General features: G+C 34.3%; 1 protein-coding gene and 1 long non-coding RNA gene across 4 annotated transcripts; both read left to right on the top strand.

Moving 5' to 3' along the window:
• Positions 1 to 2,999: 2,999 nt before the first annotated feature.
• On the top strand, positions 3,000 to 3,814 carry LOC137649712 (uncharacterized). Its single transcript, XR_011045833.1, has 3 exons — positions 3,000 to 3,192; positions 3,362 to 3,463; positions 3,573 to 3,814. It is a non-coding gene; the product is annotated as an uncharacterized lncRNA (long non-coding RNA).
• Positions 3,815 to 4,723: 909 nt separating this feature from the next.
• LOC137650073 (uncharacterized) lies at positions 4,724 to 10,844 on the top strand. Of its 3 annotated transcripts, none has more exons than XM_068383135.1 (3): positions 4,724 to 10,335; positions 10,533 to 10,606; positions 10,716 to 10,844. In XM_068383135.1, the coding sequence occupies exon 1, from the start codon at positions 4,989 to 4,991 to the stop codon at positions 8,028 to 8,030; it is 3,042 nt and encodes a 1,013-aa protein (XP_068239236.1). In that variant the 5' UTR covers positions 4,724 to 4,988; the 3' UTR covers positions 8,031 to 10,335; positions 10,533 to 10,606; positions 10,716 to 10,844. The 3 variants fall into 3 exon arrangements, with proteins under 3 accessions (XP_068239236.1, XP_068239235.1, XP_068239237.1); XM_068383134.1 differs by having other exon boundaries at positions 10,505 to 10,606; XM_068383136.1 differs by lacking the exon at positions 10,533 to 10,606 and having other exon boundaries at positions 10,716 to 10,803.
• The last annotated feature ends 3,551 nt before the right edge of the window (positions 10,845 to 14,395 follow it).

Here is a 14,395-nt window from a genome sequence, read left to right as displayed (position 1 = left end):
AATGGTAGGACAGGATTAGAAATAAAAGTGAAAGAGATATTACTTAAGTATATGAGATCTTTGTGAGGTGTATATGGAGATAGTTTGGGTATGCTTTCTGCACTCTCCAAGACTGATTAGTTCACCAAACCGTTAACTGAACTCCACAAAGCACGAAAATAGTTGGAAGGCCTAGGACTACATGGCTGAGTACTATGAAGTTTGAAAGAATAGGATGATAAATGGGATATTTATTAAAAAGATCATGATAGCAACGACTGGTGAAATCTAACCAAGACCTTTTGTGTCAATAGGCCTGGGAGCATACGATGATGAAGATGATGATGATATACGTATATATATATATATATATATATAGCTCTATATATATATATATATATATATAGATATATATATATATTATCTATCTATCTATCTATATATATATATATATATATATATAATATATATATATATAGCTCTATATATATATATATATATATATCTATATATATATATATATATATATATCTATATATATATATATATATATATATAAATATATATTCCTATGCCTACTGACGCAAAGAGCCTCTGTTAGATTTCACCAGTCTTCTCTATATTGCGCTTTTGATTCAATACTTCTCCATTTATCCTCTACTTTGCTCTTCATAACCCATGTAGGCCTGAGTCATCCAACTCTTCTAGTGCCTTCAGGAGCCCAGCTGAACGTTTAGTGATCTAATATCTCTTAGGGAGTGTGAAGAGCATGCCAAAACCATCTCCATCTACCCCTTATCATGATCTCGTCCACATATGGCATTCAAGTCATTCATTTCTAATTCTGTCCTGTATAAAACTATACAGGATATTCAATATGACATGAAAATAGTTTAATTAGTTTTTTCCTTGGAAAAGGTACATTTCAGATAATTATGAATTTTTGGTATATATATATATATATATATATATGTAAGTCATATGTTAAAATTAGTCTTCAATATTATAAATATTTTTGGATTTATATGCCCGGAATTAAAATGTTCCCTTCAAGTCACTTTTCAAACCCTGCTGTTAGACAATGAAACTTGCTAAAGATTAGGATGAACACAAATCTCATTACCTTTTGGTTCTTTGTGCATATGACGGGTTTTCAGACTCTACCAAGATAAAAACATTTTATTTTTTGTATTACTCGATAGCCGCCATAAAAACGAAAACCCTGAAAACGAGATCCAATAACAAGAACTTCTTAATATGAAATTCATTTATTCTCGGCTTAGATTACTTCCATCTTCATTTGAGTATATATTCCAACACAAAATTAAAGCTAAATGGGGCTAGATCTAAAGCAAGCCTTAATATTTACGGAATATCTTCACTTGTATATTCTCTTGATTTTACGTTCTATCAAACCTTGTGTTACATTCGGTATATTGCCTTGAATGTGTAATCTTCTCTTCCCTCTCGTTGAGAACCTGCAAAAATACCGAGGTAATCCACATAGCTATCGACCGCTTCTACTATTTTCCATCCCCCCCCCCTCTCTCTCTCTCTCTCTCTCTCTCTCTCTCTCTCTCTCTCTCTCTCTCTCTCTCTCTCCCCAAGCCTTCTTGAATAAATAACACATCGCTCCCAACTGGTTTTGAAAGTTATATAAACCTAAAACTACTGCAGATTAGGACTTTGATTCTTGTCTCTGCCCATATTAAGTTTTTGCAATGGTTCAAAACAAATATTCCATATTACTTCAAAGAATATCGTCATCAGGTTTCTATCAATATCGATAAAGGAAATTATATGTTGTTTGTAGATTTTCAGGACAATCGATGTAAATATATATATATATATATATATTTATATATATATATATATATATATGTGTGTGTGTGTGTGTGTATATATATATATATATATATATATCATCAGAGAAGGTGGCCGCTGCCTGTAACTTACATGTCTCAAAATGGACAGGGGAAAAGGCAGTTCTAGATATTAATTTCTTATAAATCCCGACGTTTCGTAATCGTCATTATCACATCTTCCAGGGGTACAAATAGGAAGTACATATATAACATTAAGAAACAGTAATATATAAATATATACAGAAAGTGAAAATTAACAAAAGAAAATTAAAAATTCAAGTAAAAATATGCAAAAACCGAAGTGGAACCAACCTCGCAGTAGCGCAAATAAAAACTGATTGGCTTCAACAACTAGAGAACAAAACGAAGAAACCTGTGACAAGTACAATTGAATGGAGGAAGTTTGGGTGTTTAACGATGGAATCAGTCTTTTAATATAAGTTGACTCTAGAATAGGCAAGCCGTGGTGATTAGATACTTACCCTATAACGCTAAAATGTTTATTGTCAATATTTATTTTGCACATTCTCAAATAATCGCAATCATACTAAAATGAGAAAAATAAATATTGACAATAAATATATTCTTGAAAACATACAATTATGCAATAATGCTTTCCAGTTGATTTCATTTGCAGGAAAATTTATGAAAAAGGGGGTATTTAAACCCATATTCACATGAGATATATATATGTATGTATATGTATATATATATATATATATATATATATAGATATATATATATATGTATGTATATAGATATATATATAGATATATATATATATATATATATATACTGTATATATATATATATATATATAGAATCCCATAGATGAATAAATAAATATATATATATATATATATACAGTACATATTGTACTGAAATTCCAAATGGAATTTGTATTTTTTCTTATTTATATTACATTTTGTTTTATATTATATTTTGTTTAAAGTAGCATGTTCACTGGAAGGCAGTTAGCTTAGTTTCAAGTATTTAACTACCCCCTTGGTTGTTAACAGCTCACTGCCTTCCTGCGGCCGTTTCTGGTTTTAACCTAACCAGCCACTAATGCTTTGCTTTCTTCCTGAGGTTGACGGAAACTTGAAGTCAGTTACGAAGGAGCATTCCATCGCTAAGGGTCTCGTAATTCGAGCTCCTATTCTTGATATAAGAATACACTTTGTACCGCTACCCAGTTAACGTGACAAGAACATTTTCTACATGTCCTTTGAAGTGACGAAGAGTATTATCGCCATGTAAACTTCTGTTTAATCCCGACCAGGAAGAAGCTTTCTTTCATCGCAACCCATCTCTACACGTACTTCGCCTTCGTCCCAGGATGATATCGGTGGGTCTGTAAAACTCAGGGGGAGTTTTTTTTATGTCAATCCGAAATCATTTAGAGGGATAATGCCATCCTATATAAATTTGACTTCCAATTATCATCGCTCACTTTTTTCAATAAGTTTTATTTTTTCATACCTTTCAATTTTGTAACGAGTTCGTACCCTTTTCAGTTTTGTAACGACTTCGTACCCTTTTCAGGGATATCATAAATTGTACTTCGTGGACTCCAGTTTGGACTATGGGTTTATATTTATTTACATAAGATTTCCAAGGTATGCAACTTGCCAAGTGTTATAACGTGCTTCACATAATAATTTGATTTTAATATGTATATATACTATCGTTGTGTTGTATGTAATTAGACATTTGGTAATATTTAAGGTATTTGGAAGAAGCTGAATTACTGCGGTTCCCCCTTGCTTCACGATGGTCAACTTTGTGTATTAGCTGCCGCATCAGCATCTGGATGAATTAGGATATTTATCAAATACAATAAATTACTTAATTTTTTTCACATTTTAATTATCCTTATTTAATTCCTGGTGTTTGTAAATTAAAATTCAGCGTATGGCGACCGTGACAGGATTAAAGCATTATAGGTTAGGTACGTGATACAGAACGTGAATTGCGGTGTGTTCAAGGTTTTTTCCTGGGAGGGGTTGTTATAATTTGCTTATTTCTTTAATCGATTTTTTGCTGTTCAAGAAGAGTTCAGTATACCATTTTTACGATTCCGTAAGCGAGTTTATTGTTTACTTGGCAATTGATTTAAAGTTCTTTGTTAACTATTTATGCGGTTCATATTTTGTTTATCCCTTTGCGAATAATTTCTTGCGTATTTGAGTGCTCCTATTTCTCGCGTTATTTTTAGTATTTTGCTTCGTAATAACGTTATTTGTAATAAGTGGTGTTAACTATTCTGTTTAGAAAATTTTCGTTGGGTATTGCATTAATATACTTATTATATATATATTGGTGCTTGTTTGTTTATTTTGTAGTTGTGTATTGTATTAATCATACTTTTTATATATTTTGGTGCCTGTTTTTGTAGTCATAATGGCTGAATTGGTAGTGCTAATTGGTCAGCGTAAGATTATTAGGAACAAGGTTACAGATTGTGCCAACCGTTCCTCGCAGTACCCTTCATTAGAAAATACTGCTAAAGTATCTGAACGAGGTGTTCTCCTGGATTATAGGAAGCGATTAAGTGACTTGGATTCTAAAGTACAGACTCTAAAATTTTCAGGGGAATTTAGAGAGGAGGATTTGGAAGCCGAGCTTTCAGCGTGTCAGTCTTACCATGATAAGATTTCAGGTATTTTGCCTTTGTTGGATGTAAGTGTAAGTGCTGGAAGCCCTCAACTTTCGTTAACTACTGATATTGCTAGGAGTCTTTTGAGGCAACCCACTGCCCCTCTACCCAAATTCCAAAGTAAGGAAGGTGAGGATTTTTTGAAATTCATTAGAGAATTTGAAACCACGACCCAATGTTTTAATCATCCAGACAGGGACTTGCTCTTACTTTTGAAACAACAAGTAGAAGGTAGGGCTAAATGTTTACTTGGCTCATTGGAGGCCGACAAACAAAGTTACAACGATGCCAAAGACTTATTGACTAAGGCATTTGCCTCGATTGAATTACGAAAATCGGCTGTAATTAAGAAATTAACTTGTCTAAATCTCAAAGAAGGAGAGGACCCTTTTGTCTTCTTTTCAGAACTTAGAAATATAGTCGAAAATTTCAAATATTTGCATATTGATGTTGAGGAGGTTGTTAGATATTTTGTTTGGTCTGCAATGAATGATAGATTTAAGTCTCATCTGGTTCATATCACTAATGTGACTCATCCATCATTTCAGCAAATTGTAGATAATTTCTTTACAGCATGTGAAAGGTATGAACAGGGTCAGACGAAAGGTAAATTGTCTGTCAGGGATAAAGTTGTAACTTATTCAAAGCCATTACAGACAAAGACTAGTACCATGGCTCTTAAAACTAAGACTGTTCCCGCCAAAGCTTGTAATATTTGTTCCAAGCCCGGTATTTCTGATAATGATCATTTAAGTTACAAGTGTACTAAGTATACTACCCCTTCTAACAAAATTTCTTTATTAAATTTGCATAAAGGTTGTGTAAAATGTGGTAATTTCAATCATTTCACTAAAGCATGCAAGTTCAGATTTCGAAGACCCTGTTCACATTGTTCGCAGTATCACATGGAGTATCTTTGTGGGAAACTTAGTCCTGACAGGTGTAATAGTAAAGAGTCTTCCAAGGAAGCAAGCAGTGGGATAGCAGTATTGCCAAATGTTACCACAGGTTCAGTTCTCCCTACTTTCACATTTTATGTAAATGGTCAAAATAAGCTTTACAGGGGTCTTAAGGATTCAGGGTCACAAAATACTTTTATATCTAGCAAGTTAGCTTCCTCTTGTAATTTAAAGTCTTTGACTACCAATGTTAAACTTACTGTGAAAGGGTTTAATGGTCAAAAGGAATATTCTACTAGTCTTGTTGAAGTCCCTATAAAGCTGGGGAATGAAATCTTTGCTATTTCTGCTTTAGTTGTACCCTCTATAAACCTGCAATTAAATTTACCTTGTCTTGGTCAGGTAGTTAGTGTAATGCAGAGTAAAAATTTTGTATTTGCTGACAAGCTTTTATCAGCCAGTTCTCAGGGCATTGATGACGTTCAGCTTTTGTTAGGAGTAGATTTTTCACATTGTCTTTTGGGAAGAGATATAATGATAGGGAGTCCTAATTCGTCTGTGTATATTGAGACTACTTCAGGAATAATGCTCATGGGGAATGTTGATAGGTTCCTAATTAATCTTACTTCACTTAATGGTAAAGATAGTTTAGCCTCGAAACCACTAAGGGGCGAAAATTCTAATGCTGAAAAAGGTGCATATTATAATATTCCTTGCCATTCTTTTTTTCTAGCTACTACTGTATCTATTAATGATGAATTTAACGAGCTCAATGACATGACGACAAATTGTTCATTTACGGTACTTTCAGATAAAGGAACTATTATTGATAGGAAACTGCAAGAAGCAACTGATCAAATCCTGAATATGGAGAGCCAATTTTATTTGAACTATGATCAGAAAGTTTACAGTGATGAATCTAATCAGCTCAATAACTCTCTCGTGGATTACACTTTGAGAAATTTGCACACGAGAAGTGATGGACGTATAGTTGTTCTCTTGTTATGGAATGGGAAGGTATCACACCTTCTTTCGAGAAATGAGTCTCTTTCCAAGGCTATTCTTCAATCTAATTTGAAAAAGTTACTTCGTAAGAAAGGTTCCTTACAGTTGGTGGATAACTGCATAAAGGAACAATTAAATATGGGAATTATTGAACCAATTTTTGACTTGGATGTATTTAAGGCTGGATACCCTAACTATTCATTCTTACCTCATATGCCAGTTTTTAAACCAGAAAGGGAAACTACGAAATGTCGCATAGTGTTTCTTTCTAATTTGCAGGAATCCTATAAGAAACTGTCACTGTCACATAATCAATGTATGTATGCTGGGCCTAACCTAAATCAAAAGCTTTCATCTGCATTTCTTAATATTAGGTTTGATGAAAAAATTTTAATTTTTGATTTGAAAAAAGCTTTCAATATGTTGGCTTTAAGTGAAATTGATCAGTCTAGACTATTGTTCTTTTGGTTTCGGAATGTTAGCGCAGGTGATTACACCCCCGATGCTTATAAAAATGTCAGGCTTTCCTTTGGACTTCGGTGTAGCCCATTTCTTTTGATGGCTTCATTGTATTTTATGTTAATTTTAACTTCCAGTAATGATTCAAGGATTGATGAACTGAAGAAACTTATTTATGCCTTAATATATATGGATAATGGTGCTATTACCATGAACAGCTCTGATGACCTAAGGTGGGCCTATAAGCAGTTAGATGACATATTCAGACCCTTTAAATTTGAAACTCAGCAGCTGATAACCAATGATATTGATCTGCAGTCTGATATGGATCAGTCAGTTATTACTCCTGAAGTCAATAAATTGTTTGGGCTTGAATGGAATAGACTTTCGGATGATATTTTCACTAGGCCAGTTAACCTTGACCCAGGCGCTAACACTAAAAGATTAATTCTTAGGTCCATTGCCTCCCAGTTTGACATTTTTGGTTTCAACTTGCATCTATTTAACCGATGTAGGCTTTATATGCATAATTTGCAGTGTCAAAAGGGTTTGAATTGGGATCAGACTCTTAACAGTCAACAGCTCAAAGACTGGAGGAATATCTGTAGGCAATGTAATTCATCGCCCCCTCTCAAAGTAACTCGGTTTGTGGGTCGAAGGGATGGTGAGTATAATATAATTGTTTTTACTGATGCCAGTTGTGACATATATGGGTGTGTCATTTATCTACTGAATGTTGAGTCTGGCAAACTTACCTTTGTTAATGCTAAAAATCGGTTGGTTAATACCCAATTGAAAGGTAAATCCATACCATCTTTAGAGATCCACGCCATTAATTTAGGAGTTGAACAATCTATTGATCTTTATTTGGATCTTGCTGGTCCCAGTTGCATAAAACCTATAAAGGTGACAAAGATTTGTCTATTTTCAGATTCTTCTTGTGCCCTGCAATGGTTAATAAGTTCTTCTCTTCAACTTAAGAAAATGAACCAATGTTCTACTTTTGTAATGAACAGAATCTATAGCATACAAAAACTTTGTGAAACATATCCTGTTCAATTTGGGTTTATTAATGGCAAGGAAAATCCTGCAGATATGGTAACCAGGTGCACGTCATATAAATTGTTGATGAAATCTTTTTTTTTTTTTCAGGCCCGGACCTGACTAATATTCGGGCACCTGGCATGCAGTTCACTATTCCTAAAGAGGGTTATCTTTCAGGAAATTACTTGAATATTTCTAATGTTCCTTTAGTTAAGAGAGAATGCTTGGTTAGTATTTCAGATTTTTCAGATTTCAGAAGACTGGTTTTGCTGTACCGTCGGTGTATAATATGCATATACAAATGGAAAGCTAAAGTGAGAAGGGAAGTTAGGGTACAAGAAAAGAATTTTTTTCTCTTTAGCTCTTGTCCATTTGATTTTGAATGATCAACAAAATCACTTTGCTGATGTTTTAGAACATTTTTCGAAAGATTTTTTCTGCTGTAAAGGATATACCAGGTATAGTTTCTCAGTTGAATGTGTTTGTTGATAACGATGGCATTTTGAGGGTGAAGAGCAAATTTAAGAATGAGAAAAAATTTCCTATTCTATTATCTAGGGACAGCCATTTAACTAAGTTAATTATACTTGATATTCATCATAAATTAGCTCATTCTGGGTGCTATGCTGTTCTTGCTGAACTCAGAAGACACTATTTTATTCCTAGAAATTTTTCATTGGTAAAAAAGATTCTGAGGCAATGTGTTCACTGCAAAAGATTTAACGCAAGACCTGTTAATTTAAATCAAAATTGTTACAGGGAATTCAGGGAAAACCCACCAGCTGTACCTTTCGGCAATATTTTTGTTGATTATATTGGTCCTTTTACAGTTAAGCTGGAGAAAGCAAATGTTAAGGTATGGCTATTATGTTTTACTTGCACTTGGTCTCGTGCAGTTAATTTGAAAATTTGCAGAACACTTAGTGTGCCTGATTTTCTTAGGGCATTTTCTATTCATTGCTTCGAATTTGGCATTCCACAGTTGTGCAATAGTGACCTAGGGTCACAAATAGTTGCAGGAGCTAATGTTATAACTTCATTTTTGAATGATCCCCACACTCAATTGTATTTTGAGGAGAGAGGTGTTAAACCTTTGACTTTTCAACAGTATTTTAAAGGGTGTAGTCAGTTAGGCTCCATGGTCGAGGTTTGCGTCAAGTTAACAAAGAGGCTTCTATATGGGTCCATCAAGAACAATATTCTTTCTTTCTCTGATTTTGAGTTTACTGTATGTCAAGTTGTCCACTTGGTAAACAAACGGCCAATATCTTTTAAAGAGGCTCTCAGGGATAGTGCAGCGGAAGACCTTCCTGAACCAATAACTCCCGAAATGTTAATAAGAGGGTATGAGCTTTCTTCCCTCAATATCATTCCAGATTTATCACCTTTACCTGAGGATAAAGAATTTGTTCCTTGTAGAACTACTAATGAATTTGAACAGTTGTCTAAAATTAGGAGTAAACTTTTAGATATTTACCATCATGAGTTTTTGCAGACCCTTTTAAGCCAGGCGGTTGATAGAAAGGGTAGATATCTCCCTGTAACTCATCATTCTCTAAAACCAGGTGACATTGTTTTAATTAAGGAAGATAATACGAAGATTAACAACTATCCTCTAGGTCGAATAAAGGAAACTTTCACAAATGATATTGGGGAAACTACACATGCAAAAGTTTTCAAAGGCCGTACCAGACAAGTTTGTAAACTCCATGTTAACAATCTGATACCTTATCTTTCTTTAGATGATGATGTGGACTTTAAGTCAAATGATTTGCACAACATGGACAAATTATCACCAGCTTCTGAGAGGCCTAAAAGAAAGGCTGCTGTGGAAAGCCGGAGGAAAACATCTGAAATGTTGAATTTATAAACTGATTATTTAAATTTTTATGTAGTGTAAATAATGTATTTGGTAAATCCAAAAAATCTTTTTGGATTCGTTCCCCTGCAGTGTACTGAAATTCCAAATGGAATTTGTATTTTTTCTTATTTATATTATATTTTGTTTTATATTATATTTTGTTTAAAGTAGCATGGTCACTGGAAGGCAGTTAGCTTAGTTTCAAGTATTTAACTACCCCTTTGGTTGTTAACAGCTCACTGCCTTCCTGCGGCCGTTTCTGGTTTTAACCTAACCAGCCACTAATGCTTTGCTTTCTTCCTGAGGTTGACGGAAACTTGAAGTCAGTTACGAAGGAGCATTCCATCGCTAAGGGTCTCGTAACTCGAGCTCCTATTCTTGATATAAGAATACACTTTGTACCGCTACCCAGTTAACGTGACAAGAACATTTTCTACATGTCCTTTGAAGTGACGAAGAGTATTATCGCCATGTAAACTTCTGTTTAATCCCGACCAGGAAGAAGCTTTCTTTCATCGCAACCCATCTCTACACGTACTTCGCCTTCGTCCCAGGATGATATCGGTGGGTCTGTAAAACTCAGGGGGAGTTTTTTATATGTCAATCCGAAATCATTTAGAGGGATAATGCCATCCTATATAAATTTGACTTCCAATTATCATCGCTCACTTTTTTCAATAAGTTTTATTTTTTCATACCTTTCAATTTTGTAACGAGTTCGTACCCTTTTCAGTTTTGTAACGACTTCGTACCCTTTTCAGGGATATCATAAATTGTACTTCGTGGACTCCAGTTTGGACTATGGGTTTATATTTATTTACATAAGATTTCCAAGGTATGCAACTTGCCAAGTGTTATAACGTGCTTCACATAATAATTTGATCTTAATATGTATTTATACTATCGTTGTGTTGTATGTAATTAGACATTTGGTAATATTTAAGGTATTTGGAAGAAGCTGAATTACTGCGGTTCCCCCTTGCTTCACGATGGTCAACTTTGTGTATTAGCTGCCGCATCAGCATCTGGATGAATTAGGATATTTATCAAATACAATAAATTACTTAATTTTTTTCACATTTTAATTATCCTTATTTAATTCCTGGTGTTTGAAAATTAAAATTCAGCGTATGGTGACCGTGACAGGATTAAAGCATTATAGGTTAGGTACGTGATACAGAACGTGAATTGCGGTGTGTTCAAGGTTTTTTCCTGGGAGGGGTTGTTATAATTTGCTTATTTCTTTAATCGATTTTTTGCTGTTCAAGAAGAGTTCAGTATACCATTTTTACGATTCCGTAAGCGAGTTTATTGTTTACTTGGCAATTGATTTAAAGTTCTTTGTTAACTATTTATGCGGTTCATATTTTGTTTATCCCTTTGCGAATAATTTCTTGCGTATTTGAGTGCTCCTATTTCTCGCGTTATTTTTAGTATTTTGCTTCGTAATAACGTTATTTGTAATAAGTGGTGTTAACTATTCTGTTTAGAAAATTTTCGTTGGGTATTGCATTAATATACTTATTATATATATATTGGTGCTTGTTTGTTTATTTTGTAGTTGTGTATTGTATTAATCATACTTTTTATATATTTTGGTGCCTGTTTTTGTAGTCATAATGGCTGAATTGGTAGTGCTAATTGGTCAGCGTAAGATTATTAGGAACAAGGTTACAGATTGTGCCAACCGTTCCTCGCAGTACCCTTCATTAGAAAATACTGCTAAAGTATCTGAACGAGGTGTTCTCCTGGATTATAGGAAGCGATTAAGTGACTTGGATTCTAAAGTACAGACTCTAAAATTTTCAGGGGAATTTAGAGAGGAGGATTTGGAAGCCGAGCTTTCAGCGTGTCAGTCTTACCATGATAAGATTTCAGGTATTTTGCCTTTGTTGGATGTAAGTGTAAGTGCTGGAAGCCCTCAACTTTCGTTAACTACTGATATTGCTAGGAGTCTTTTGAGGCAACCCACTGCCCCTCTACCCAAATTCCAAAGTAAGGAAGGTGAGGATTTTTTGAAATTCATTAGAGAATTTGAAACCACGACCCAATGTTTTAATCATCCAGACAGGGACTTGCTCTTACTTTTGAAACAACAAGTAGAAGGTAGGGCTAAATGTTTACTTGGCTCATTGGAGGCCGACAAACAAAGTTACAACGATGCCAAAGACTTATTGACTAAGGCATTTGCCTCGATTGAATTACGAAAATCGGCTGTAATTAAGAAATTAACTTGTCTAAATCTCAAAGAAGGAGAGGACCCTTTTGTCTTCTTTTCAGAACTTAGAAATATAGTCGAAAATTTCAAATATTTGCATATTGATGTTGAGGAGGTTGTTAGATATTTTGTTTGGTCTGCAATGAATGATAGATTTAAGTCTCATCTGGTTCATATCACTAATGTGACTCATCCATCATTTCAGCAAATTGTAGATAATTTCTTTACAGCATGTGAAAGGTATGAACAGGGTCAGACGAAAGGTAAATTGTCTGTCAGGGATAAAGTTGTAACTTATTCAAAGCCATTACAGACAAAGACTAGTACCATGGCTCTTAAAACTAAGACTGTTCCCGCCAAAGCTTGTAATATTTGTTCCAAGCCCGGTATTTCTGATAATGATCATTTAAGTTACAAGTGTACTAAGTATGCTACCCCTTCTAACAAAATTTCTTTATTAAATTTGCATAAAGGTTGTGTAAAATGTGGTAATTTCAATCATTTCACTAAAGCATGCAAGTTCAGATTTCGAAGACCCTGTTCACATTGTTCGCAGTATCACATGGAGTATCTTTGTGGGAAACTTAGTCCTGACAGGTGTAATAGTAAAGAGTCTTCCAAGGAAGCAAGCAGTGGGATAGCAGTATTGCCAAATGTTACCACAGGTTCAGTTCTCCCTACTTTCACATTTTATGTAAATGGTCAAAATAAGCTTTACAGGGGTCTTAAGGATTCAGGGTCACAAAATACTTTTATATCTAGCAAGTTAGCTTCCTCTTGTAATTTAAAGTCTTTGACTACCAATGTTAAACTTACTGTGAAAGGGTTTAATGGTCAAAAGGAATATTCTACTAGTCTTGTTGAAGTCCCTATAAAGCTGGGGAATGAAATCTTTGCTATTTCTGCTTTAGTTGTACCCTCTATAAACCTGCAATTAAATTTACCTTGTCTTGGTCAGGTAGTTAGTGTAATGCAGAGTAAAAATTTTGTATTTGCTGACAAGCTTTTATCAGCCAGTTCTCAGGGCATTGATGACGTTCAGCTTTTGTTAGGAGTAGATTTTTCACATTGTCTTTTGGGAAGAGATATAATGATAGGGAGTCCTAATTCGTCTGTGTATATTGAGACTACTTCAGGAATAATGCTCATGGGGAATGTTGATAGGTTCCTAATTAATCTTACTTCACTTAATGGTAAAGATAGTTTAGCCTCGAAACCACTAAGGGGCGAAAATTCTAATGCTGAAAAAGGTGCATATTATAATATTCCTTGCCATTCTTTTTTTCTAGCTACTACTGTATCTATTAATGATGAATTTAACGAGCTCAATGACATGACGACAAATTGTTCATTTACGGTACTTTCAGATAAAGGAACTATTATTGATAGGAAACTGCAAGAAGCAACTGATCAAATCCTGAATATGGAGAGCCAATTTTATTTGAACTATGATCAGAAAGTTTACAGTGATGAATCTAATCAGCTCAATAACTCTCTCGTGGATTACACTTTGAGAAATTTGCACACGAGAAGTGATGGACGTATAGTTGTTCTCTTGTTATGGAATGGGAAGGTATCACACCTTCTTTCGAGAAATGAGTCTCTTTCCAAGGCTATTCTTCAATCTAATTTGAAAAAGTTACTTCGTAAGAAAGGTTCCTTACAGTTGGTGGATAACTGCATAAAGGAACAATTAAATATGGGAATTATTGAACCAATTTTTGACTTGGATGTATTTAAGGCTGGATACCCTAACTATTCATTCTTACCTCATATGCCAGTTTTTAAACCAGAAAGGGAAACTACGAAATGTCGCATAGTGTTTCTTTCTAATTTGCAGGAATCCTATAAGAAACTGTCACTGTCACATAATCAATGTATGTATGCTGGGCCTAACCTAAATCAAAAGCTTTCATCTGCATTTCTTAATATTAGGTTTGATGAAAAAATTTTAATTTTTGATTTGAAAAAAGCTTTCAATATGTTGGCTTTAAGTGAAATTGATCAGTCTAGACTATTGTTCTTTTGGTTTCGGAATGTTAGCGCAGGTGATTACACCCCCGATGCTTATAAAAATGTCAGGCTTTCCTTTGGACTTCGGTGTAGCCCATTTCTTTTGATGGCTTCATTGTATTTTATGTTAATTTTAACTTCCAGTAATGATTCAAGGATTGATGAACTGAAGAAACTTATTTATGCCTTAATATATATGGATAATGGTGCTATTACCATGAACAGCTCTGATGACCTAAGGTGGGCCTATAAGCAGTTAGATGACATATTCAGACCCTTTAAATTTGAAACTCAGCAGCTGATAACCAATGATATTGATCTGCAGTCTGATATGGATCAGTCAGTTATTACTCCTGAAGTCAATAAATTGTTTGGGCTTGAATGGAATAGACT

This window comes from Palaemon carinicauda, chromosome 11, assembly GCF_036898095.1.
Source record: "Palaemon carinicauda isolate YSFRI2023 chromosome 11, ASM3689809v2, whole genome shotgun sequence".
NCBI lineage: Eukaryota > Metazoa > Arthropoda > Malacostraca > Decapoda > Palaemonidae > Palaemon > Palaemon carinicauda.
Note: the sequence above shows the minus strand (reverse complement) of the source record. Positions and strands in the feature narration are given on the sequence as shown.

Coding starts and splice junctions, on each gene's coding strand:
- LOC137650073 (XM_068383135.1), top strand. CDS start 4,989: ATGAATGATAGATTTAAGTCTCATCTGGTTCATATCACTAATGTGACT.